This window comes from Podarcis vaucheri (assembly GCF_965113315.1).
Source record: "Podarcis vaucheri genome assembly, chromosome: 10".
NCBI lineage: Eukaryota > Metazoa > Chordata > Lepidosauria > Squamata > Lacertidae > Podarcis > Podarcis vaucheri.
The window spans coordinates 23,515,034-23,542,377 of NC_138748.1; the positions used below are offsets into that span (position 1 = coordinate 23,515,034).

The 27,344-nt window shown below is 38.9% G+C and overlaps 1 protein-coding gene and 1 long non-coding RNA gene across 18 annotated transcripts in view; one reads left to right on the forward strand and one right to left on the reverse strand.

Annotated features, from left to right (window-relative positions):
• Positions 1-27,344, forward strand: part of NRCAM (neuronal cell adhesion molecule) — a 134,818-nt gene that overhangs the window by 72,905 nt on the left and 34,569 nt on the right. For 8 of the 17 annotated variants that reach the window (XR_014223813.1, XM_082239498.1, XM_082239483.1 and 5 more), the window contains 19 exons: positions 961-1,083; positions 2,940-3,110; positions 3,640-3,696; positions 6,010-6,121; positions 7,092-7,276; positions 8,710-8,841; positions 11,738-11,881; positions 13,883-13,994; positions 14,803-14,969; positions 15,062-15,209; positions 17,678-17,802; positions 19,731-19,760; positions 22,609-22,710; positions 23,654-23,851; positions 23,957-24,027; positions 24,870-25,095; positions 25,301-25,416; positions 26,338-26,542; positions 26,851-26,973. Coding sequence is in view for 16 of the 17 variants with exons in the window: in XM_082239498.1 (XP_082095624.1) it covers positions 961-1,083; positions 2,940-3,110; positions 3,640-3,696; positions 6,010-6,121; positions 7,092-7,276; positions 8,710-8,841; positions 11,738-11,881; positions 13,883-13,994; positions 14,803-14,969; positions 15,062-15,209; positions 17,678-17,802; positions 19,731-19,760; positions 22,609-22,710; positions 23,654-23,851; positions 23,957-24,027; positions 24,870-25,095; positions 25,301-25,416; positions 26,338-26,542; positions 26,851-26,973 (2,547 nt within the window). In the remaining variant the exon portion in view is untranslated. The remainder of the gene's footprint in view (positions 1-960; positions 1,084-2,939; positions 3,111-3,639; positions 3,697-6,009; positions 6,122-7,091; positions 7,277-8,709; positions 8,842-11,737; positions 11,882-13,882; positions 13,995-14,802; positions 14,970-15,061; positions 15,210-17,677; positions 17,803-19,730; positions 19,761-22,608; positions 22,711-23,653; positions 23,852-23,956; positions 24,028-24,869; positions 25,096-25,300; positions 25,417-26,337; positions 26,543-26,850; positions 26,974-27,344) is intronic. The other 9 variants (XM_082239489.1, XM_082239495.1, XM_082239486.1 and 6 more) reach the window with 3 other exon arrangements.
• Positions 1-27,344, reverse strand: part of LOC309541790 — a 65,243-nt gene that overhangs the window by 21,766 nt on the left and 16,133 nt on the right. The window lies entirely within an intron of this gene.

A 27,344-nucleotide genomic window follows, 5' to 3' on the forward strand; every position in this document is an offset into this window, starting at 1 on the left:
CTTATAATAAATATTACATTATTTTCTTTCTTCTTTTCTTAAAAAAGACATCTTTTTAATCATCAAAGCAATCTTATTAGAAGGTAATGATATTTGATATTATAGTTTAGCACTGTACTGCATGAAAAACTACCCATCTTCTCCAAAGTTTTTCTTAGTAAGTTAAGCACGCAAGATTTCCCTTCTTTTTCCAGTATGTTTAGAACTGGGTATTGTATAAAGCATCACAATTAGAACAAAATATTTTGTGCTTATTATATGTATTGCTGAAATGCACGTTTTTAAAAATGAGACCAAAGAGGTTGGAATATAGATCAGTGAAGTAGTCTCGTTAGAATTTTGTTTCCTTAAGCAGTCATGTCTTCATCTCAGATATGTTCTCTTAAGAGTTTAGGATGAGGTGGTAAACCGATGATCCTAATTCATTTCACTCTAGCATGGCAGGCAAATGCCTCAAAATGCTGCATAACGACATATGATTCACTTTACATGTACTAAAGTAGTATTGAAATCAATAAAACGTAAGGATATATAACTGTGCTGAAGATGGCATACTTAATTTGCTCTCCCATTCATCTATATTTTTGTAACTACCTACTCCTGTAATGTGTAATTAGGAGTCCATTATCCTAGTGTTTAATTGCTTTGCTTTCCTACGATACCCAGCATTACATAGTCTGAGAACTTCCTATGCACATTTCAGGAAAGTGCAAGTTTCTCTTCCTGTTGCTGAACATTTGAAGATTAATTTTTTCCTTGAAATAGCTAAATCACATCATAAAGTTCCTTACAACTTTCCCCCTAAGAATACTGTAAAAAAGATGTTCATGCAAAATTTGTAAATTTCATGTATTATTGGGTTCATGTCTTATGAAGCTTTGTTTTCTCTTGCTTCTTGAAATCCCTGTGTTGTTTTCACTGCCCAGGCCATGTGACACTGATTTCCTCCTTTTTCTGCAGGATCTCCTTTATGGACCAAAGAAAAACTAGTTCCCAAAACAGTAGTTGAAGGTCAATATGCAATACTTCCCTGCAGGCCTCCTATTGGATTACCACCACCTATAATATTTTGGATGGATAACTGTAAGTTTATTTTAAAATACATAAATATCTCTCACACTAAATTATTTCAGCAATTCCATCTGTGCTGCAATTAGAACACCTTCGTGTGGCAAGGGGGACAAATTCATCATACTGTCTACATGACTTGCAATCCCATGATAACAGGAAAGTGTTTCATGTTAGGTTTGTAAGTTAGCTCTTTGTGATGGGACATGGGTGTGTTCACTACATTTCTGTATTACATCATAATGCTACTCAAGTTGCAGTTTTCTGCTTGTGATGTTATATGCCAGTCTCACTGTCTTTTTAAAGCAAGGTAGTTGGTTTGAATCAGCATGACATATAGGTTGGCCTGTAATACTGTTGCAAATTATTACATAATGTTCATACATGGTCATTGTATGTCATTTCCCCCATCACTTTGATGGGACAGTGAGTAAAGTTGCACAACCACTGTGAACAGCCTATCTAGATGACCCACATTTTGGTAATCATCCTCAGTATCTCTGAGACATGCTTTTTCTACAAGTCATGAGAGGCCAAAACAGGGGAGGGCTGGGGTGATACAAAGATGGACCTTGCAAAACAGTATGAAGAGAGTAGAAATGACTATAGTAAGTAAATACACGTTGAATAGTCTCTTGAACTATGGCTGGGACTATACCTACTGTTGGGGGGGGGGAGAACATGGCAGTCCTACTTTTAAGACAGGAAAAAGCCATTTCGCATTGATTTATCTGGTTTTATGACCTCGTTTGGAGACTTAATATCCACAGTGGAGTGGATCTTAGTTGCGGTGAATTTGTTCTACCTCCTTACCCGAAGGAGACTCTGAAAGCAATTTCCCAAAAGTGGGCAAGTGATGACTTCCCTTTTTGGCCAACTTCACACTACATAATGTTTGCTTGCTCATTTATTTTGTGACTCAGTTGATTGGCAATATTTTCATTTCCCTGTTGGATGAATCTGGTCTCATTGTTATTTGCTTGCGTAACTAGAAGAATCAGATGCGATTGGCATGAGTTCGCTTATTTAGTTAATCTAGTCTATCTGGCAGTGGCTTGTTTTAAACAAGTACACAATCTGGTTTGACTGGCAATTGTTTACTGTTGAATTTGGTCACTTTGCTCTCATTGGAGTTTAGTGCAGGCAGGTAAGCAAATTAGGATATAATCCTATGCCACCCTGAGGCATTATTAGGGTTGTGGGCACCTGGGAGTCATTGCTTATAGCTGTAAGCTTGCAAAAGATGGGCAGGTACACTTGGGTAAACATTCTGCCATGGGGCCATAGTGTACATGCCCAGTCCTTATACCCTAAGGCTCATCTAGTGTAAGGAGCAGAAATATACCCCGTTGTTGGCTTGGAAGCCACTGAGTACAGCGGCTGATTTGCACAGGGGATAAGAGGGGCACTCCCCTCTATTTAATAAATACACTCACCTGCCCTCACTTATTAATTCACTCTTGATTCGGAGATCTTCTTACATTGCAATAAATATAATGGTTCCACCAATATGCTGATTCTCACATTTTTCTCAGGGACATAAGAGAATGGCATTCCTTTATTAGTTAGCTCACACATGGAAACTGACTGGTTTTTCTCCCACAGGGGGCACATCCACCAGTTTTAAACCATTTTCAAGGGCTTCTAAATTCATTTCAGCATGCAATTCAGAGTGCTGATTTTAATCTTTAAAGCCCTCTATGAATTGGGACCCAGGCATTAGAAAGGCAGGTTCATATGAACCTTTCTAAACACTAGAATCTTTGTCAGAGGCACTGAGGCAGGCAGCAACAGGAGAATGTCTACTTCACGTACCTAAAGTAGCCCTTCATTGTTTAATGACACAATTTCTTTTCTTTTCTTCCCTACAGCTTTTCAAAAGCTGCCTCAAAATAATAGAGTTTCCCAGAGTCTAAATGGAGACCTTTATTTTTCTAATGTAAAGCCAGAAGATAGCCGTGATGATTACATATGCTATGCGAGATTTAACCACACTCAAACTATACAACAGAAGCAACCCATTTCTTTAAAAGTTGAACCAGGTAGGTGTGAATTTTGTAAGCTATTGTATAGCTAAATTACATTTGACAGAAGTATATGTTACGTAAGTGTATAACAAACTTTTCTTGCTGGAATGTACCTTTCTTAGAACACGTGGTTTAAATTAATACACCTTCAGAACATTAAAAATGACTTCCAGTATATTTTTACTAGAGCTTTGTAAAATTATGTGGTGCAATAAAAATATGTACTGTTAAGTACCTAGGGTGCCTAAATTGCATTGAACTAGTCAATGCTAGTTTAGACAATCTGTTTGCTGGAATACAGCCTAAGTTTGAAAACAGCCTGGTAACAAGATTTTCTGTATGTTGCACACTCAGATGCTTCTGTGTGACAATTACCAAATATTTTCTGTCTTATGCAAAAGCAATTGCAGACCTGGATATTACAATGAAATAAATGTTTATTTCTGTTCAAATTGATCAGCTTCAGTAGATAGATAGATTAACTTCTAAAGCCCATATTTACTGCTTCCTGGTTGCATTCTTCATGATATTCTATTTATTTCAGTGGATTCATTGAATGAAACTATAACTGCTAATATGAGTGACTCTGATTTTTATGGTGGTGAGTTTTAGAGATCCACTCCTGCATTACTCCTTTCATTGTAGAATTTAGTTAACTAACCACTCCATGGCTGCTTAACTTTACTGCCCTTACAATTCTAATATCTATATCTACTGGTGACCATAAAATAAATTGCACAGGATGAGTGCTCTAATTGATTATAATTTAGAAGTAATGGCAGAACATTTGCATGCAAACATGATTTTTTTTCCTTTTGGCAAATGAATCAATATAGCAGGCTTGTTAATGTTCATGCACTCTATAACTTTCCCCTTTATGTTAGCTGATAATTCATTATCACTGAGACCAGTCCGTAGCACACACTGTATACTAAGGAAAAAGCCATAAACAATTAACTGTTGCTCATCCTGCTTAATATCTCACTGAATATGCAGTTTAAGTGCTAACCACTTAATACATCTGTGTTAGAAAGAATACATGTCTAGCATGTTTGAAGCATCCATGCCCTAATGTTCATTTGCTATTTTCTTTTTATTTTATTTTATTTTCAATCCTTCACAGAGGTAGCAATTTTATCAACTATAAACATGGCTTTATGATTATGGATTTGACCACATTGTTGAATTTCTCAAGGATGCATATATGATCCACTTCACACAAACTTTCCAAGGGCTAATGGCATATATTACAGGGACTCAGTCCATCAGCATAATATAATTCTAGTGGCTGATGTATTTCCCTTTTTTATTCTCACTTAAGCAAGTGAAGTACCACCATCTCCTACCATTGCTCAGATTCAAGGCAGGCAGCAGCAGCCCTTTTTCCCTAAGTGCCACAACCTCTCCACCTACCCCAGTAGAAGCCGAGAGCAAATCAATTGATGCTATATCCAAACCAAAGTAAGCATTAGCAAAATAAGTGCCTACATCTATGCAGTGACATGGTCATCCGTATTGCTGCTGTTTATCGCTTGGATGTGAGAACCTCCCAGATCCAAGATGAGCTGAGGAGTGCATTACTGTTGCATCCTGCTTCTGTAGAGTGAAAAGGAGGGTGGTGGTGAAAGAGCTGCATGTTTGAGCATGCTACCCTTCAATGACAATTTAGTCCTAGAGAGTCATACTCTGATGTATTTAAAGGTCAGGAAAATGTAATTGGTACATGCTAGTAGGTAACTGGCTGATGGACCTTGTCCTTCATTTTTTCATAAAATAAGAATTAATTTGAATATTTTTGCTTTGTATCCTATTTGCAAGTTATTTGAAAGCATGTGGAGATAGAAGTGGCTCCTTGTGCACTTGAGGATTTCCCCATTATAAGAGTGGAAATTCAATGCATGCACCTCTTTTAAGCACACAGAGTTCTATTGAAGAGAACAGGGAATAGTCAGTGCACACATGGGAGAACCTGGTGATCTGGACTGAAAGCTATGCGTTGAAAGTTAATGGCTTACTTCTTATTCTATGATCTCACTGTCTCCCTGGACCTGTCTACACTACAAACTTAAACCAGTTTATAGTCATTTCCTGTTCCCAGGGAATGGTAAGGGTCATAGTTCTGTGATATAGGTAGGTGCAGGTGTGTGTGAAAAGGTTGGGGAGAAGAAATGGTATGTTGGGGATCTCTAAGAGAATTTTCAACACTGGACCAAACTGCAGTTTGACCAAGATCTTTTGGGAAAGCAAAAGCAGTTAAAGTTGCCTAAAAACATTTTTATTTTCAATGACAATACACCCTGATTCCACTCCTGTTTACTTATAACCTTTTGGAGTCCCATTGAATGTAAGCCAGATATTGCTCATATCTACACAGATGAATGTTGACTAATTTCCCAGAAGAATTTCAAACAGAAATTGTAATAAAAAGGATAGAATTCACAAGATAAGCTTCTAAGCCAACAGAAAAGATTTCAGTAGAAAACGTATAATTTACTTCTATCATTTCAAGTGGAAAACTCTGATCACTTACAGTAGCTCTTCACAGCACTATTATTTATTTAAGAATTTGTTATTTCACCAACAATGATGTTCCCAGGGAAACTTATGTTATTCTTTAGTGTCAAAAAAATAAAGCACTAATTTATTTGGTGGGTGGATTTCTTTCAAAAGATTTTAGTTCCTAAGTGAAATGCTTACCCCTTACAGGAATTTTCCAAATTTTAAGGCAGAGTTTTGCAAAGTAGTTAAACGAGGCAGAGCAAGAAGGGTTAAAAAATCCCAGTTTGTATGAATTACAGTATTGACGGTCAATATTAGATACAGCATGCATTTATGGAAAGGATTAGTTTTACTGTAGCCTTGAAATTACATTCAAATTATTAATACTTCTAAATACATCTTTCTTTTCTTTTAGACAGGTTATCTCCTGAAAGGCGCCCAACTCTTCTGCTACCCACTGGAAGTACAAGTAGCAAAACAGAGCTAAGAGGAAACACCCTTTTGCTGGAGTGCATTGCAGAAGGATTGTGAGTTGACATTTGAAACATGCAACGTAAATGCAGAAATGCTAAGCGCATCTCACTTCTATATCTTTACACTGTTTTCCTTTTGCAGTATTATTATGTTTAAATGTTCGATTGTTGATTAGTTTGGCAGTGTGCACACACAGAGAAAGGGAGACAGCTGAGATGCTTGCTCTTTCCCTTCTCTTTCTCACAGCTATTTCACAATTTGTTGTTTCCTTGTCCAACCAATAGAAGACAGACTTTCCCCAGAATTTCCAGAGACTCTATAAGGGAATACCGTACCTCTTTGCTCTAATTTACCAAGTTGTCTTGAGTGTGTCTTCCTAAAGCAGACATTCAAGCAGCAGTAAGGTTTTTATTCTTCCTCTTCCCACAACACAAGGGTCATAGCAGAGACTCTGGGGTAAAACCCATCAGTTCAAAGGTCCAACACCTGGCAAACAACACTTTGGCAAGCGCAGGAGATAATTCCATAACTTGCTTGCTTTTATAGATCACTGGTTGCTTCTTTACCTCCTACAACTGTCATTCGCTTGTAGTATTCACTCTTTCTCTCATTCCTTTCCTGCCCTATCAGCATGGGCTCTGCTCAGCAAATATTTAGCAAATTTGTTTTCCTTTTGTACCAGTGACACGTAGTGAATTGTAGTGCAAGAATCCTAAATTTCAGCCTTTTATAAAAGAGATATTCTAAATGTACATATTCTGCTTATCTCTACCTCTTTTTTCCATTGTCCATCTACCAAGAATGAGTTAGTCTTTTTCTTTTTCAAGTTACGTATTATTTTTGGCTGTATCTGTAAAATTTGCTGGTTACCTATCTGTCCATAGCAACCTAAAGCCCACTGTGGAAATTTGAAGGGAATTCTGTTAGCACAGAATTCTGTTAGCACATGAGAGTTGGAATATTGTGCTCCTTCTGCCAATCACTTTAATCTCAACTGCTGTTGCTTTGTTTGTTTTTCATCAGACCTACGCCACTTATTCGCTGGATTAAAGAAGGCGGTGAGCTTCCTGCCAACAGAACTTTTTTGGATAATTTTCATAAAACCCTGAAAATAATAGACATTTCTGAAGCTGACTCTGGAAAATATAAATGCATTGCATCAAATCTTTTGGGTTCTGCTCACCATGTTATAACAGTCACTGTCAAAGGTAAAACTTTTCTTAACATAACATGTAATTTTTTTAGTTCAGAGGGGTGGCATCAGATGGGTTTTAATACATGAAAGGTTTGTTTGAACTAGATTTCTACACTGAAACCCACCCACATGTCGAAATGAGAAATATACTACGGTGTATTAACTATACCTTGCTGGGTATGTTTACAGCACTTCATGGTGGCCAATACTGTAATGCCATAGACCTCACACAGTGTGGTAAAGCCCTCCCTGCACACTGAAAATGACTTGTATATCCTAAAGACATTTTGGAATCCGCTGGATAAATTGAGGCAGATTCTGATCAGTCTCAGGTCTAATCACCCAAAATTCTCCTTCAGCAGAATTTCAAGTCTGCCAAAATCAGTACAATGAGGACAAATGGGTAGTGGAGCAGATTGTACCTGATTCAGTCTGATCTTTGGACAACTTGTAGCCCCAGCATGTGTAGAGGACAATCCTCTCAGAGCCTGATAGATCCAGAATCTTTCTTGAATTTTCTGGGGGATTTTTCTCTCAGAGTTCTGCCGAGGCCCTTGTTGTCCTACCTCATTATTATTGTTTTAATATTGCATAATATATTTTAACTGATTTTATTGTATACTGTATGCTGCCTTTGAAAAAAAAAGCATTTTGAAAAGCAACTAACACATCTATTTAAGTAAATGAATAACAAAATCACTTGGATGCAGATATTCATGGTTGGGAGGGGATTAGCAGAAGATTCATCTGCTGATTTTTTATTATTTCCCTCGGCACCCCTAGCCATAGCCTACCCCTTTCAGAGAGGGTACCTCAATCCTCAGAAGGGGCTTTCTGGAGGTGGCAGAGAAAATTACCTTCTGCCAACCCATCCCCATTTCACCAGCACTTCCCTGAATACAATCGAATACTGTACTTTGTTAATATATAATGTGGAATAAAGATATTATATGCAATATGCAGCCCAATAGACTTGTTACAAGAAGTCTGCAAGTGAAGATTTTACTGATTAGCTTACTTCAATGTGACATTCAGACCTCCTTCCTGATCTTAATGTATTGGCTTCATCTACCCTTTCCTCATGTTGCTGTCCCTAAATTCCATCAGCTACCTTTGCTCTGGGCTCCTTGACTCTTGGCTTTTCTACTCCTTCTGATTTCTTTTTGGGCTACAGTACTCTTAACAAAATACTCCAAAAACTTTTGTTTGTAGGTTCTCTGCAAGTTTTAATTATCCCATCCAAATAGACAATGTTCCCTTCTCTCTCAGGATGTGCACTGCAAACATTCTATCAACTTTGTTCCCTAGACAGCCAGAATTTTTCCACCATAACTATTTGAGTCAATCTGTGTAATATTGTATGCCACCACACACACACACACACACACACACACACACACACACTAAAAGATATACAGATGGTTGTTCTGTTCTCTTTAAATTCAGCTGCACCTTACTGGATAAGAGAGCCCACAAACCTTGTATTGTCTCCTGGAGAAAGTGGTTCCTTGATTTGCAGAGCTAATGGCAAACCCAAACCCAGTATAAGCTGGTTATCGAATGGAGTTCCTATTGCAAGTAAGATCTGTTTTTACTCTCTTCAGAACAATGTGATGCAAAGTTTTTAACTGGTGTCTCTGTTCCAGGGGAGGTGAAAGCCCCAAAGCTTTGCAGGATTTGGCTTCCATTTAGGGGAAAGGAAGGAGAGAGGGAAATAAACAAGGAATAAAGACTTGGACTTTGTTTATATGGGTTGTATGCATGGACTCTGCTTTTATAGACAGTTGTGTATTATATGGGGATACAAATTTTGCTTTCTTGTTTGTTTGGAGATTATATGGTTAACTCTATAACTCTAGCGTTAACTAGCTCAAAAGAGAAGGTGGGAGAGTTATCTGAGTATGTGAGAGAAGGCTTGTCTGAAATAAAAAAACAAACCAAAATTTCCTGTCACCTGCAATCAGCTGGGCAGAGCCCATGTTGTGGAGGGGGCAGGTTGCCAGAGGCTATTCCTTGGAGGACTGCCTTTGGGGCAGGCACTTCAAGGTGTGACTCTGGAGACATCAAATTAGCAAGGGGGGACATACTGGAATTCTATGGAGTACAATAGAAGAATGTAAGTTTGTAACCTTAGGGAATGTATTTAGAGACTGCAAAGGAGGATTGCGTTTAGCTATTTGTTTGTTCTTTTGCTTCACTGGGAATATGTTGTCTTTCAGTAACTTTCTCATGCAATGCCTTTTCCTAGAAGAACTCCTTATTTTTGTCTTGGTAAACTTTAGATTTCATTTCATAAACCTATTCATGCAGCCTAGTTTTTAACACTCCCACGACAAGGAGCAATAAACTACCCTACCTTTGCAGAAAAAAACCCAGGGAAGTTTTTAGGCTGATTGATAACTGGCAGACTTGTAGAAAGAATTCCTCATTATCAGGTGGCAGCAAGTTCTAAAGTTGAGAATGGTTGGCCAGGCAGAGGGGTGCTTTCAGCTGCGGCTGAATCAGTGGCGTAGCATGGGTTGTCAGCACCTGGGGCAAGGCAAGTAATTTGCACCCCCTAACCCGTGGATTTGCACCCCCTAACCCGTGGATTTGCACCCCCTAACCCCCAGATGTTGCGCCCGGTGCGCCCGGCCCCCCTGCACCCCCCACGCTACGCCACTGGGCTGAATTTCCCTTCCCCAAGGGGCACAGGTTCCTTCGCTCTACTCAAGTAGGTTGCCATTAATATCCCTTCTGAAGATTCCATTCCTTTCCCTTTCAAGTTTCTAAGCAACAACATCATTCAGGAACTCTGGATGAGGTGGCTTTAACTTGTGCCAGGCAAGGAGACAGCCAAAGTCCTCAAGTGAAACAGCTCATTAGAGAAAGTGGACAAGAAATAGGCTGGCCAGGTGGCGGGAGGAAGTACTTAACAATATCTCTCCTACCCAACGATTAAAGGTCCATGCAGAAGCCCTGTTCGGCACTCTTTCTCACATAGCCAACCTAACAACCTGCAGAACAGGTAGAGCCTCTACAAGAGGATTTGTAATCTTATATTTCTATATAGAAATGCTGAGTCATATTTTGGCCTTGCCAGGAGTTCTGGAAAGAGGTATGGTGTGCTGGAACAATAATTTGTTAAAATACCATTTAGATAAAGCACATGAGTTTTATTATTTGTATTCTGTGGCAGGAATAATGTTCGTTATCTTCCCATGAGGGCAAGGTTCTTTGAAGTGAAGTGCATAGATAGGGATCAGCTACCTTTGATTTTACACGCATTAAAGTGTTTTTTGTGACTTTTGTGGCTTTTTTTCTTCAATGGAGGAAGATGTAGACCAAAGGAATAATTTCAAATAAAATATCAAGATTTGAATTTCAAAGCTGTTTACTCCCTGTAGGCCTTGCTAACAATGATCTGTTTTTATTTTCTAGTTTTAAAAAATGCAGACTAGAAATGCTCAGGACTTTATTTAGATTATGGGGTTAACATCCCCCCCTTTTTTGGACAACATAATATATTTGTGAATTGAATGAGCTTGTACCAACATGTACAGTTTTGTGGCTCTTGTGGAAACTAGACATACAGAACAATGCTAAATTATATGATGGGTGGGAGTGAGGTTGCTGATCATCTGCCTGTTCCAACATCCTGCCAGTTTGTGCCAATCAGGACCAGAACCAGGGAATAAGCTCCAAGCTGATGTTCTTGAAGGTCTCAATCCTGTGACGTCCTGAAATAATGCAGGGGCTTTGAACCCGGTGAATCCAAGGCCCCTCTGCCCTGATCCTCTCACATCCTATTTCGAGGCCTAGCATTAGCAGTTGCTGGTGAAAACAACGCTGATCTGTGCCCACAGATCTTTCAATGGCGGATATTCCATCCCCCATAAAGTTCCTGGGCATCAGCAGAGGGCTATCTCCTTCGTTTCTTATCCTCATTTCTCCAGGATATCTGGCGGCTTCCATTGCATTCTTAGCCATCATGTTGTTTCAGTATAGTTGATTTGTAATTTAAAAATGCTTTTCTTTGGGGGGGGGGCGCTGTTCATTTGGATGTTTGAGTAAAATTATATGAATTTTTATCACATTCTTGTATACTTTGCCTCTTAAATATTCCAGCGGACGGGCTATATTGGTAGCATTAATGTATAATTTAACCTCAGTTTTTCACTGTGGAAGGAAGGAAAATAAGTAATTCCAGATAGATCTACAGTCAACTTTGGATATTATTGTTTGTCGCATTTGCATTTTACATACTCTCTCCTTTTCTTCAGGTCCTTTTTGCTATAACTTATTCTTTGTTCTTTTGGTACATGTGCCTCTAACTTGAGTTTCCATTATGTTTTACTGTATATTACTGTATCTCGCAAGAATTTTCAATCCTATCTCTGAACTTCTCATTACTTTTTGTTAATAACAACTAAATAAACAGGAATATTTTGGCATCTCTGAACATTTTTTAATATCTCCTTCCTATTTTTGCTAGTTGCTCCTGAAGATCCTAGCAGAAATGTTGACGGTGATACAGTTATTTTCACTGATGTACAAGAAAGGTCAAGTGCTGTTTATCAATGTAACGCCTCTAATGAATATGGATATTTATTGGCAAATGCATTTGTGAATGTTTTAGGTAAGACCACATTTTCTTTTTGGGGGAAATCCCCTAGTAATAATGCTGTGCAGTTGTGTGATTTCCCATTTGTGCAATCCTATACGTGTTTAGTCAGAAGTAATATTTTAGCATTCATTAAAGCATACATAAATTAGTATATTAAAAATCAGTTAAAATAAAACTTCCATCTTCTACTAGATTGAACTCGATACCTAACACAAGCCCAAATAAGAATGTCTTACAGCACAATGCTATGTATGTTTACCCAAGAGATATGTCTCGGTGTGTTCAGTGGCTACAGTAAGGATAGACTCATACCAGAAAGTAGATAGGGAAACATTTTTCACCCCCTTTCATAACACTAGAATTTGGGCTCAACCAATGAAGCTGAATGTTGGAAGATTTGGGACAAAATGAAATACTTATTCACACAGTGCACAGTTAAACTACAGTATTTCATCCCAGTATCTCTAGTGAGGGATACCAAATGATTTAAAAGAGGATTAGATAAATTACTGGAGGATTGGGTTATCATTGGCTGCTAGTCATGATGGCCAACCGCTGTTGGAGACAGTATACCTCTGAATAACAGGTGCAGGTTGCATATAAATATATCCACGGGAGAATCAGTACAATACGTACTTCCCTTTTTTTGTCATACAAATTTTCAAAACAACTTGGAGATAATTATATGTTTCATAAAAGCTGCAAATGTCTGCTCTAAGAATGCTATTCATCTCAATTAAGCTAATGAGAGAATGAATTAATAAGGTTGCGTCAGAAACTCTCCAAATCACATTCATTTAGTACACATTTAGTACACACATACATTTGGTACACTGGAACCTCGTGTTACGTACTGTCCCCCTTTCAAATGCTGTGGGTTACAAGCTCCGCTAACCCGGAAGTAGATGCTCCCAGTTGAGACCTTTGCCCCAGGATGTGAGAAGTCACATGCCGGCAGCATGGCAGCAGCGGAAGGTGCCATTAGTGAAAGTGCGCCTCCTGTTACGAGCAGTTTCGGGTTGAGAACGGACCTCCGGAACAAATTAAATTTGTAACTGGAGTTACCACTGTATACATCTGTATACATAGTTTTTGTTCTCGGTCCTCTTTTTTGTTTGAAAAGCAAACACAAAATTGTTCACCTTAGGTTTTATATTTTTTCTAACAAGCAGTTACAAATAAAAAGAAAAGGTGTCGTAGGAGAGAAACCATTTTTCGCTCTATAAGACACACCCGACCATAAGACGCACCTAGTTTTTAGAGGAGGAAAGCAAGAAAAAAATATTCTGAATCAAATGTTGTAAGTGGGAAAGCGGAGGCTGCCGGCAGAGCAGTGTGGCTCCCCCACCACCACCAAAGAACAGCTCAGGAGCGTGGGGCATCGGCGCACAGCCTGCCTGCTGCTCCCAAACCTTCCTGGGGCTGCAGGGGGAAGTGGAGGCTGCTGGCAGTGCAGCACAGCTCCGCCCCCCCAACAAAGAGCAGCTCAGGAGCGTGCCGTACTCCGGCAATTTGGCTCCAGGGACCACACATTCGCTCCATAAGATGCACAGACCTCTCCCCTTACTTTTTAAGAGGAAAAAAGTGCGTCTTATGGAGCAAAAAATACGGTAAGTATGAAATAACATCCGATTTACAAAAAAGTTTAAAATGGAGCTTGCAGAATGCACAAAAAAGTATGCATTTCCTACAAAGAGATGCAAAACGAGCATGCTAAAGCTATCAAATATTAGAAACGCTAGGGAAGGCAGCAGTATTTTTATCACAGGTATTTCCTTTCTACAGTGTAATAAATAGCAGGTCTAGAATGTTAATCAGGATGTTGATTTATTAGCTGAAGTCTTGCAACTTCTTTGGTTCAAAACTGCTACATAATAAGAGAGGGAAGAAATTGAGGGAAATGCTTTTATTGTTCTTTATGTGATATTTTTATTTAAAATGCTTGTCTCCTGTTTTTCTAAACAAATGCATCCAAAGGAATTCACAACAGTTTCAATAATGCCTTTCTTTTAGCTGAGCCACCGAGAATACTCACTCCTCATAATGAACTCTATCAAGTCATTGCAAACAAACCTGCCCTTCTAGACTGTGCTTTTTTTGGATCACCTGTGCCTGAAATTGAGTGGTAAGTTAATTATGATGTAAAAAGCTTCAAAGATGTTCCGTTCCATTCACAACAGTTTTTTTAAGCAAATAATTTTGGAAATTTGTAAAATAGAAAACTGTTTTTTCTCATTTTCATTTGCAAATCATTTTCTTACTTATGGAAGCAACATTAGTACATTTGCTTTTTTTCCAATATAATGCATCCTTTCTTTCGCTAGTCAGGACAAAATTAAATGATCTGTTAAAAGCATGATTGTATTTAACAGGGTATTTAAAAATGTATTCTTCCTTTTAAATACCCCTTTCAGAATGGGGATCAGGTTTGGAACCCTTGTCATCCCCCCCCCAAATACTCCATTTGCCCACCCCACCCCCCATGTGCTAGTCCCTATGGGATTATTATTATTTTTGGAACTCTGGCATACAGAAAAGAATACTGAAGGCCATTTAGTCCAACTGCCTGCAATGCAGGAATCTTTTGCTCAACGTGGGGCTGAAACCCACAACCCTAATATCAAGAGCCTTTTTCTCTATCAGCTGAGCTATCTAACTTCACTCTGCAGACATGGGCTTGTTTCTAATTGGTGGGAGCAGTTTTCCAAAAGTAAAAACTAGGCTATGTCAAATTGATCACACATTGTCTTCTTTGGCCTTTAGAATCTCCTCGTTGAATATTAGTATATTCTAACCCTAGTATTTACAAGCAATTAACTTACTGGTACAGCTGTGTTGGTCTGAGGTATAAAGATGTATTTAATTAAAGGAACTCATTTTCACCCAATGATGTTTGAATAAATGCATAACATGATTGTGTTTTCAACACTTAGGTTTAAAGGAGTGAAAGGTAGCATTCTCCAAGGAAATCAGTATGTTTTCCATAAAAATGGAACCTTGGAAATTCCTGTAGCCCAGAAGGATAGTGCTGGCACGTATACCTGTGTTGCAAGAAATAAACTAGGGAAGGTACAAAACGAAGTTCAATTAGAAATCAAGGGTAAGAAATCATGCCTCATACCACTCTTCTAATCACAATTCCCTAAAGAATTTCCAGCTGTTAAATATCTTAATAGTAATTTTATGTTTCAGAGCCAACAATGATTATTAAGCAGCCTGAATACAAAGTTGTACAAAGGACTGGGCAGGTTTCCTTTGAATGTACAATTAAACATGATGCAACCTTAGTACCAACAGTTACGTGGTTGAAGGACGGCGCTGAATTGCCAAATGACGAAAGGTATGTACATCATTTTCTCTTTCACCATTTCTTTTCAAGGCATTAAAACCCAGTTATTTATGCATTTCATAGAAGAAGTACAGTGGTGCCTCGCAAGACGAAAAGAATCCATTCTGTGATTCTCTTCGTCTAGCGGTTTTTTCGTCTTGCGAAGCAAGCCCATTGAAGGATTAGCGGATTAGCGCTATTAGCGCTATTAGCGGCTTATCTGCTGATCGGATCAGCTGATAAGCGGCTTAGCGGCTTAGAAAAAGGGGGGGAGGAAAAAAAACCAGCAGGAACTCGCAAGACATTGGCCTCTTGCGAAGCAAGCCCATAGGAAATTTGTTTTGCGAAGCACCTCCAAAACGGAAAACTCTTTCGTCTAGCGAGTTTTCCGTCTTGCGAGGCATTTGTCTTGTGGGGCACCACTGTACAATTTTCCTTACATGATATTTCTAATGGGACAACATACTTTAAAGTGCCCTATAGGACTTAAGGGGATTTGGTCATTCTAGCATTACTTGGTTAGTATATTTGCAAGCTAGTGCACAAAGTGCACACATTTTGTGGAGGGGTTTCCCATAGGCTTTATTTCAGTCCTGTGTGGCTTACAAGCCACCAGTCATGTATTGTGGTTTTCCCGTTGCTCAAGGAAGGTGGCAAAAACAGAAAGTTTGTTGGATAGCAATATTGTGGATCACGAATTTCGCAGGGTGTCATATTTTGGCTGACACAGAAAAATAAGACATTATGAGAAGAGATAAAAGGGGTAGACTATGTAAGAAAATGCGGTTGCTGCCTTCCCTGTCATAGGAATGCATGCAAACAGGTGTTTGACAGCTTTGTAGTCTGCTACATGCATACAGAGGCAGTTATATGATCTGCAATCTTCATGTCCTTATTCAGACAAGACTCAAATTTTGGTTTGGTTTTTGGCAGAATTTAGGCCACAACTTTATTGATTACAGCAAGTGAGTGGTTGCATAGGCTCTGGTTCAACTAGCTCCCCACACCGTTGCAGGTAGCGCTGACCCAGGGCACCAGCATAGGTCAGCCTAGGGTGAACATCTGGATAAGCGGAAAGCCGGGAACAGGCTATCTCCGTTACCCAAATGCCCCCCTGGACTCAGGCACGGGCACAACCCCCTCTCAGGGCTTGACGAAACTATCAAGTCCCTGGATTCCTTTAATGGAATACCCTTTACATAGGGATGGTCAGAGCATTCTCCCATCCCTATCAACTGAACCAGAGCCTGTCCGCAACCTTACAAGTTGTGATGATTTGCTACATGGCAGGCGAAACCCAAATGGCAACAGCCAATCAACCAACTGGGGAAAATTCCTGCCGTGCCCCTGTCCCAATGACAGATGACACACGATGGCATAGCAAGGTCAAGCACACAGCCCTAAATATAGGGAGTGTTGGGTGGGTGTTCCAATGCACGCACTGAAAGAAGAAGCTCTAGGTCACGTGTGTGGGCATAAATAGGTCCCATGATCCATTTAGCTTGCGTCCCATTGGCCTGATTAAACCCAGCATCAAGGGACCTACCAATTGGGTGTTGTGGCTATTCAATCAAACTCACCCACAACACAGGGTTTGGTTGCCAGGTCCCACCGCAGCACGTGCCCTCTTTAAGGAAGGACCCGATTTATTACAGCTGTTTGAAAAGGTATATAAATCAGATTGCAGAATGGGACTCCTAACACAATTGTAACTGCATATTTGAGTTCCAATTCAAATTCCCAAGTTCCGACCAAGATTCCCTGTTCACTTTGTAGAACACGGAATTGTTTGGACCTACCCTTTTGCATTCATGGAGCTTTCTTCTTCACTGAAAAAGGTGGTGCCATTGTGAACAGGCAGCTTTGCTTATATAGATATCAGAACTTCTATGCCCTCTTCCACTCGCTCCACTAGGTGTATGCAGATTCTGGAGAGAGCCGAACCATGAATCCAGTTTAAGACAATGCAACACACTATGTAAGCCAAATTGTGACTTAGCTCAATGCAGCTGCAAAATGTTTCGGAAGGAGCAAAGTGTCTGTGATCTCCTGTCCTGAAGGAAAGGAGATTGATTTGGCCTAACAGTATGTGGCACTAAGGACTCTAAATAGACATGCATTAGAGGCTGTTCTGTAAATTTTAGAAGCTACTGAATCTTAGCTAATTATTTTAAATTTAGCATAGATGGATTAGGTAATACATTTTTCAACCACAGTAATTATATACTGATTATATTTAAGAAGTACTATACTCTTGTTCCTGCTTCTACTACACTATATTTTTTGAAGATGCAGGCAATATTTAGAGGGTTGATATGTGACCTAAATGTGGTTTATTTACTGCATGAAGGATGCTTTCTCAATATCAGATAATATCAAAGTATTTTTCAGTACTGATATTAAGATTTAACTGTATTTTGTTGCAATATATCTTATAGTCCTATGCACCAATGGAGTGACTAAATGTATTGTAATTGCAGGTTTATTGTCGGTAAACACAACTTGACCATTATGAATGTCACTGATAAAGATGGTGGAGCATATACTTGCATAGCTAATACTACTCTGGACAGTGTTTCTGCAAGTGCTGTGCTCACTGTTGTTGGTAAGATTTATTTTAACTTATGATTATGTCTATGATAAATCTATTATCTATTATTGAGTTTCAGCTAATGGTAGGGTTGCCATATGTCTGAATTTTCCCGGACATATCCGGGAATCAGGCTGGAAAGCGTCATCCAGGCGGATTTTCATCAAATCGGCAAAATGTCCGGATATACCCGGATGTATGGTAAGGGGGATTAATAATTTAAAAGAAATCATTTTAAAATTTAAAAAGGCAAAAAACTTTGATTTTCACTTTGGGGAATATGGCAAGCCTAGTTTATGGGATACCTCAGATTGTTCTGGAAAATGAAGACAATAAGTTAATTTACTTCATTTCTCCACAAATTTAGTTGGATTTCATATATATGTGTGTGTGTGTGTGTGTACGTGCGCACACACATTACATTCTTGATAACTTTTAGCCTTGTCCTATAGGACTCTATCCAGAGAAGCATGAGCATAAATTTATGTTGCCACATATACTCCTGAAAAGCCACGCCGGAAGGTCATGGAACCTTGAGTATGGTGTGGGATGGAATGCAGGAGCTTCAGTGAGAGGAGGAAACGAGTGAAAATCAGACAGACTCGGTTTATGTGGAGAGAAACTCCGCATGCACAAGGCAATCGTCCTCAGTTTCCATAACTCTCTACTGGAGCTCCTTGCAACCCATAATAAGTTGCTCTTGAGGGTCTTCATGCCACAAGTGAGCACAGTGGGGGAAAGGGGTAGGAAAGCCTTCTAATGTAAGTCTCCTTATGCTCAGACATACTTGGATCCAACCTATTTTATTTATAGATTAACTTTATTTTTAATGCTTTTATTGTTTATACAGGTAATAAGCATGCACACTTTACAGATGCTTTGGCAGCACTGCACACATATTTGAGAAGGGAAGAAGGGTCCAAAATTTAGTACCCACATGATCGAAAGGTTTTTTTAAAACTGGCTGTATCAGCCACAGAGACATGATCCAGCACAGATAAATACACAGCTCTGAATGTTCAGTGTGTGGGCTTTCTCTGGGAGCTCTGTTTTCATACATGGATCCTCTGTGCCTGATTCTGCTATGGATTGCCCTAGCAATATTAGGCTTTTGTCTATAACCTCATTCACATCCCAGCTTTTTCTGCTTGTTGAATTAGAAAAAAATCAATGTCTGCCTATGCCTGTTAAAAGGGGGGGGGGACTTTCCGTAATCCATCTCAGGGACTGGGGTTGAGGCTGTAGAAACCAATTTTGCCTTAATCCATTGTATATTTACTTTCCTGACAGTTTATATTATTTTAGATAGCTATCAAGGATCAGCAAGTTGCACAGAAACACGTATTCCTATCTGTGTACCTGGATGTGGGCTAATTTGCCTGTTGCATGGGAAAATAAAACTGATACAAGCAGTAGGGTGATACACATAGATCCACCTGCTAAGCAGTCTTGTTCTGCAAAGCTACAAGCAAAGCAGGGAAGGTGTACTGTGTACAAACACACACACACACACACACACACACGTGTGCTACTGTTATGGTTGTGATTTCCTGGATTGTGAAATGAACTAGGAAGGAAACAAGAAAGTTACAATGAGCTAGTAAAGAAGTTACCTTATGTTTCAATATAAGTTAAGCAAGATCTTTTTGTTAGTCATTGGCTTATTCATGAATAACCCTACAGTATCCAGGCTTTGTTTTAGTTTATCACCTGTTTGCAAGAAGTTGCTTATGTCTCAGAACAATGGATGTCGTCAGTTTTACTTGCTACAGTTTTCAGCTTGACCCCTAATCAGTGCATGATTAGAAATTAATACTTATCCATATAGAAGTAACAATGTGTTATAATATTCAGCCATTTTAATAGTAACTTACTTGTACAGTTCAGTTTCTTTTCCGGCTACTAACACTGACTATATACTTTATATTAATATCCTTTTTCAGCTCCTCCAACAGCCCCACCTGTTGTTTACGGTAAACTAATAAAAAAAAGTCTTGTTTGTGTCATGCACCAAATGTTCCTAACCTTTCTGCCTATTTCAAGCTAAGATTTTCTCTCTCCCCCCCCCCGGTTTCATTACATTTTACAAACTTACTTTGGATCTGATGATAATTTAGTATTGTGTTACCATTCTTTTGAGCTAAATGCTTGAACTGTTTCATTATTATGATTTAATACAGCCTGTGATCAAGACCAATATTTCTAATAACCGAGTAAACATTTTATCCAAAATTGTGTTCAACATACCTCTTTAAGTACACATATTTTCATCATTAAAATTTGCCTTAATACTTCTCCATCCCCACAAATCATTTACAGTTTCTCCACCAGATAATGTTTAATATTCCTTTTGACCTTTTCTATGGGCTTTTGGATATGTTTGGCTTATTCCTGCGCTGTTATATGAAGAACAGCAAAATGGATACAAGTCTGAAGTTAAGTCAACAGCTAAGTGCAAGGCCTTAGACTGATTAAAATTAAACATGGAGCTGTGCCAGGAATTAACTACAGTGGTACCTTGGGTTATATACGCTTCAGGTTACAGACTCCACTAACCCAGAAATAGTACCTCAGGTTAAGAACTTTGCTACAGGATGAGAACAGAAATCGTGCAACGGCGGCAGGAGGCCCCATTAGCTAAAGTGGTGCTTCAGGTTAAGAACAGTTTCAAGTTAAGAACGGACCTCCGGAATGAATTAAATACATAACCAGAGGTACCACTGTACTTGTTTTCATCCTTGGCCAGGGCTAGCACAAGTCTTGGGTAGACTCTGCCCTCATCTTTTCTTTACTCCCAAAACTTTAAAGATGTTTTGCTGCTGAATCTTCAATGAGTTTCACAGGTCCACCTTTCCTGAGCTTGGCAGAGTTTCAGCAATTACGTCTAAATGTGGTCTGAATGTTCTCTTCCAAGACCTTTCAGCTCAAAATTTAGGGGGGCGATTTTCACCTATTTTCACCACCACAAAGTTTTGATAGTGGCGCTCCTCAGTCCCACAGAGGTGATGCTGCATCTGGGGGCAGAGCATATTTTAATTCTCAGAAATCCCCTGGGAATAACCTGCTAGGGGACACATATTGTTTGGAAGTAAATGTCTTGATCTTAAAATCTCACCCAACGACCAGCAGGATCCTTGCCATGTAGGGTGAGAAAGACTCTGCCTGTTTTCATTTCCCTTCCAGATGTGAGATAAGACAAGTAAGAAAAATCCTTCAACAAAGCTGCAGGAATGATTCAAAGTCCCATTTCCACAAATCACCAGAAACACCACATATGCAAACTTAAAAAACACCTAAGTTTAATATATTTATGTTTTGCCCTTCCACCCAAAGGATCCTCAGGAGGGCTAATAATTCAAGGTCAAAACTGGCAATGGTATGTGATCTTTAGGGGGTTTAAAACCTTTGCCCCTGCTATTTTCCCAGTTCAAACCACTCCTGTCTCAGCCATCAGTTTTTGCACAAAGGAGAGAACTCTCTATTTAATTTGGGGGTGGGTAGGGATTGCATATGGACCACAGAAGTAGCAAAGGGTTAGTACTCCCCTACCATCCAAGGTGATTCAAAATGAGCCTTACATGGTGACAATTTGTGTAAAAACAGCAGCAGAAGCAACAACAATAATATCAGCTCCATATCTGTGCCTTTATCTTCTAGTTTGGTCCTCAAATAATTAAAAATATATAAAATAGTGGTACATCAAAACAGCGTTAGTTCTTCAAACCATATAAATCTAGCACCTAAAGCTTAAAATGCACCCAGACCGCTAAAATCATCTTAAAAGTTCAGGAAAATAAAAATGTCAGGAGAACAAATCAGCATCAGCTGAACCTCTCTGGAGAGCAAGTTATTCACGTAGAGACCGCTGAAGCCACATTTCAAATAATCTACATATCATAATTCATTATATTATCATCATGGCTTCCTCCAAGGATTGGTGACAATTGTGGTTTTGGATGAATTAGAAATGCTGTTCTAAGATCCCTACTCTCCTTCCCCACCCACCCCATACCAATTTTGAGGGGAAGTTGTGATACCATCACAGTTAAGCCCATTCGAAATGTATATTATCCAGAGTGAATAACTGCAGATGAAAAAAAGAAAGAAGCAGCGGTGATGATAAACTATGGGCATGGTCAATAGCTGAGTTGTTGCTGCATACTAAGACAGGAAGGGGGAGGAAGAGGTTGGTGCAGTGCAAACGTGCTGGCAGGTACATTGGATTTCACCATGTCAACCACACCCCTCTCTGTCCCAGTATACAGGAGCAACTCAGTTGAAGGATGGTCAGGTAAGTGGCATAGCCCCACTCTGCCATCTTCTACTTTTAAATGGCTTTGAATTGGCTTTGCCAGGTGAAATTATTGTTATTATTATTACTATTATTATTATTGGAACCTTCCTAAAAGAACATCAGAGTGCTTCTGATCACTGTAATTCTGAAACAGTTTTTTTTTGTTAATATGTATGCTTTTTCTTTTCCTTTTTGTGTATGAAGAGACTTGCTTTCATATACAGTAGTTTTCTACTCATCATCATTAATCATAAACTGAAACTGCTGGCGAACCATACTACTTCTCAACTTTCCAGTTACCATTATTTCTTAAAAGGCAATCTGGCACTGGAGTTCTTGTAACAATTCTTGGTTTTTCTTCTTTTTGCATTGTTTCCCAGCAAAATCGGTTATTCATTTTCATTGCAGTTGCATGCTAGTGACCACTAAATCATTTGTACATGTTGAAAGCAGTTATGATTAGATTTTGTTTTCCTGGATAGCAACTAATTTGTGTTTATCTTCCTTTGCGCTTATTTGGCTTGCAGATCGTCCTGATCCACCTTTTGATTTGGAATTGACAGATCATCAAGAGAGAACTGTTCAGCTCACGTGGATACCGGGCAATGACAATAATAGCCCTATTACGAGTATGGTTTGCTATGTCTATTTGACTAAATTAAATTAAAAGGGGAACAATGTGTTACATTTAAAAGGGAGTGTGTTTTATTCCCAGATTCTAAGTAATTATATTTTTCATTTGCAATTTTCTTATTAGCTGTACACTTTTGTACCATTATTGGACACTAAATAAAATAAAAAGGCACAATTCTTTAAGGCAGGGGTGGGAACCTTTCTTTTCATTAAGAGCTGGAGATCATGAGGCATGGCCTTGTCTGTGACTTCTCTTGTGTGTATGTGCTTGCTCTCTTTCAACCATCCACATTTTTCTCTCAGCCACCCACCCCTCTGTTTGCTTTGCCAGTACAGATATCAAGTTCTTCTCTTTCCTGAGAACAGAATGCCTTGAAATGTGGCCATAGTAATGGTTCATCTCAGAGGAACTGGAAGTCAAATGCTGCTTTGCTCATTGTCTTCTTCTCATCTCCTTTGTCTCTCTGTGGTCTGGCTTTTCTGTTCCTCTTCCCTTTAACCAGCACCAGCCCTGATGGTGTGCAGCTGCTGCTGCCATAAACAAATGCTACAAGCTGGGTTAGAGAAGTCTATTTCTAGGACAATCTGCCAACTTTTAAGGCTATAAGCATTCCTGTTTTCAAGCACATGAAAACCTCTTTTTATACAATTATCATATTTTTTAAAATATATTAATTTCTAAGAAAAAATGTTTACATTCCATCCTAGCCATTTTTCAGTATACAGAGATAACATATCATTACATAGTGAAACCTATAATAATAATAATCATGTTGATATCATGCCATTCCTACACTAAAAGAGGACAATTTCTTATAAAATTATATTGACATAGATATTGTCCTCAGCTCATTATAATCTGAAACATTTCCTTTTTGCTTGTTGCATGACAGAAAGTTCTCTGGTTTCTGAAGCAATCCTCTTTTATTTTATATGCAGAGTTTGTCATTGAATATGAAGATGCCATGCGTGAACCAGGGATATGGAACTACCTGACAGAAATCTCTGGGATCCTGACAACTGTACAGTTAAAGCTGTCACCATATGTTAACTATTCATTTCGTGTAATAGCTGTCAATGACATTGGAAATAGCCAACCAAGTGAAGCCTCTGAACAATACTTTACAAAACCTGCAAGTAAATAAACGCTATCACTTACAATTATCAGCTTAGACCATAGATAGTACTGAATTATTTGGGATGGGTAAAGAGTTTACTCAAATATAAATATTTAACTTCTAGAGCCGGATGACAATCCTACTGGGGTTCAAGGGATTGGATCAGAACCTGATAATTTGGTGATCATGTGGGAGGTAAGGATATATACATTTTTTAAGAGTTTGAACTCTTTCAGAATTTGAACCCAAAGAAGGTGTCCTCCTTGGGCTCCAGGGAGGGTCTCATCACAAGCTGTAGGGCAGTGGGACTTTGTTGAGGCTGCTCAGCCTCCCCACCTAACATCTGGCATGTGGGGTAGCATAGCAGCAGTTGCTTACCCACGTGTCAGCTGAGCAGCCTCAACAAAGCCCCACTGCCCCTTTGGCTCATGAGGAGCGCCTCCTCAATGCCTGAAGAAGCTGTCCTCTTTGAGCTCTAGGGAGGATCTTCCCATGTGCTGAAGGTTTGCTTAGGCTGCTCAGCTGCTGCACAGGAAACCTTCCCCATGCATCAGCTGAGCAGCTCACCATAGCCCCGCTACACCTCTGGCTTGCAAGGAGACCCTCCCCAGAGCCCAAAGAGGACGCTTTCTTCAGGCTCTTGGGAGGGTCTCTTCGTGAGCCACAAGGACTCTCCAGGGTGCTCCCCAGTTCCGGTTTACTGGTGTTGCACATGTGCGCAGTTGCATGCAAGTAGATCACACACAAGTGGGGAGTTGCCTGTATACAAATAAAATTTCACTAAATTAAATAAAAAGGGGAACAATGAAACTGCCCATGAACTACAAAATTTCTGAAAGGGTTTGGTTGGAAATATCTAACTATGCAAGCAATAAGATTAATACATTTCCCAGGAAGCACCTGGTTAAACTGGCATATTGTGGAGTTCTTCAAACCAAGGCCATTGGTTTTATAAAATTCTTGTCTTATTTTCTGTATTTGCTTTAAATGCAGTAGCTAACTATAAATATCTTCTTCTTTTTCGCTTTCCATTTTAGCCCTTAAAGCATTTTCAGTTCAACGGTCCAGGGCTCCAGTACAAAGTCAGTTGGCGACAGAAGGATGGCGATGATGATTGGACATCTGTTACAGTTGCAAATGTATCCAAATATATTGTGTCTGGTACACCGACCTTTGCTCCTTACGAGATAAAAGTGCAGGCGTTAAATGACTTGGGACCTGCTCCAGAACCAACAACAACAATTGGACATTCTGGGGAAGATTGTAAGTTGATTTATTTTATTTTTTTGCAATAATCCTTGCTGCGAGGGCTATACATTTATCGCAATGCACTGAAGCTTTGGCAGTAATTACATTATGGTGCAATATATAGATTCACAACCAAATTTCTAGACTTCTGAAGTCTCTAAAGTGTCATGAGTGTGTGTAAGTTGCTCTAACCTGAGATTTATTGAATTTTCTCCAACAGTACCAATGGTTGCTCCAGGCAATTTGCAGGTACAAGTTGTAAACAGCACCTTAGCAAAAGTGCAATGGGATCCAGTTCTGTTAAAGTATGTCCGAGGTCATCTTCAGGGATACAAAGTAAGTTAACCATTGTAGCCTCTTAAATAATATTTACCCTTTGTTTTTATTTTTGGGGTGGGAACTTCTAGCTATGAGTTCTGAACTCTAAATATTAAAGCTTATCTCTTTTTATAGTAGTCTGTTTTATTTTCATCAGCCAGTATTTGATTGAAATAGCTATTCTGTCAGCTTCCATGTGATTAAAGTAACTGCTTGAGCCATTGTGTTTCACTTTCTAGAAGAAAGGCCATTAGTTCATTTCTGTCAAAAGCGATTTTTAGCCTGACTGCTGATATCCTTTACCCTTAAGTGCTTCCAGAAAAGTGTGACGTGAATGGTTCTGAAAATTAATATAGCATGACTCAACCAGGGATTATTCTTTCTAGTACAACTAGCATTAGGGGAAAAAATCAGCAGGCTTGAATAGTTATTTTTTTCTACTGCTAATAATTGTGAATTCTACCTTCTCATACCAGCATATCAGATAAAACTTAAAACAATTCACTTTATAAATAATGTTCTACATAAACCTGGCAGGTACTGTGTTATCAAATACTATCATCCTGCTGTGCCACTAAATCACTTCAGATTTGTTTCTGATAAACCTTTTAAAGTAATAAAAATAAAGGTTACTGCAGCATATATGCCTTGTAATTGTCTTGGGCTAAAAAAATTAAATCACACCCTGTAACCACAGATGAACATGAACAGTCCTAAAAGCACTTGATTAAAAGGATCTGTTGGTGGGGCTTATGGGCTTTATGTCCAAATAAACATGCATAGGATTGCATATATCCAAATAAGCATGTTTAGGATTTTGTATGCCTCACTAAAAGAGCCTCAGAACCCTAAATTGCATGTCAGAAACCTTTATCATAGTATGTTGCAAACCAGAGAAGCAGTAGATAAATATTTTTTTAAAATATATTTAATTTTTAGATTTACTATATGAAAGTGGAAAGTTTATCTGGAAGAATTAACCAGCATGTCGAAAAAAAGGCACTGTCTTTTCCTGGAAATAAGACGCATGGAATGTTGCCAGGATTGGAGCCATATAGCACTTACAAATTGAATGTTAGAGTGGTTAATGGAAAAGGAGAAGGACCAGCAACCCCTGATGAAACATTTAAAACTCCCGAAGGAGGTATGCAGTTAGAAAACAATAAAGCTACTCTATTTGCATTTAATGTTTCAAATGCATTTTACATTCCTGAAAATCATAATCCTAGCAGCCATCACTAGGATTTCTTGAGTAAAACATGAATCAGATTAGAATGTGGGTCTTACATTGTTCCACTGCCTAATCAGTATTACATTGTGTAAATGGTGGAAGTAAATGTAGGGCTCATTTACACTGGCTTGTATTTGAATTTTATTTAATTATGGTGGTGGTGGTGATGGTAAGTTTGCTACTTACTATCTTTAACATGTGTCATTTTATCATCTTAAAAGTTCCGAGCGCACCCTCCTTTTTGAAGATTACCAATCCAAATCTGGATTCCCTCACTTTGGAATGGGGACCACCTTCTCATCCAAATGGTGTTGTGGTAGGATATATACTAAAGTTTCAACCAAGTGAGTAAACAGTTGTTTTTCATTTCTCAAAACACATGCTTACTGAATAGTTAATAGCAGGTTCTTAAGTTGATAATATATCTTTGTAGGGAACAGATTCAGGTAGGTAGCCGTGTTGGTCTGACGCAGTCGAAATATATAATAATAATAATAATAATAATAATAATAATAATAATAATAATGATGATGATGATGTCCAGTAGCACCTTAGAGACCAACTAAGTTTGTTCTTGGTATAAACTTTCATTATTGTTTTATATATTTGGTAGGGAACAGTTTATAAAAAATGCTTCAAATGGGAATGGGCAATGCTAAATCAAATCTGGCGACTTTTAAAACTTCCAGTGTATTCCACTTCTGCATTCTTGGTG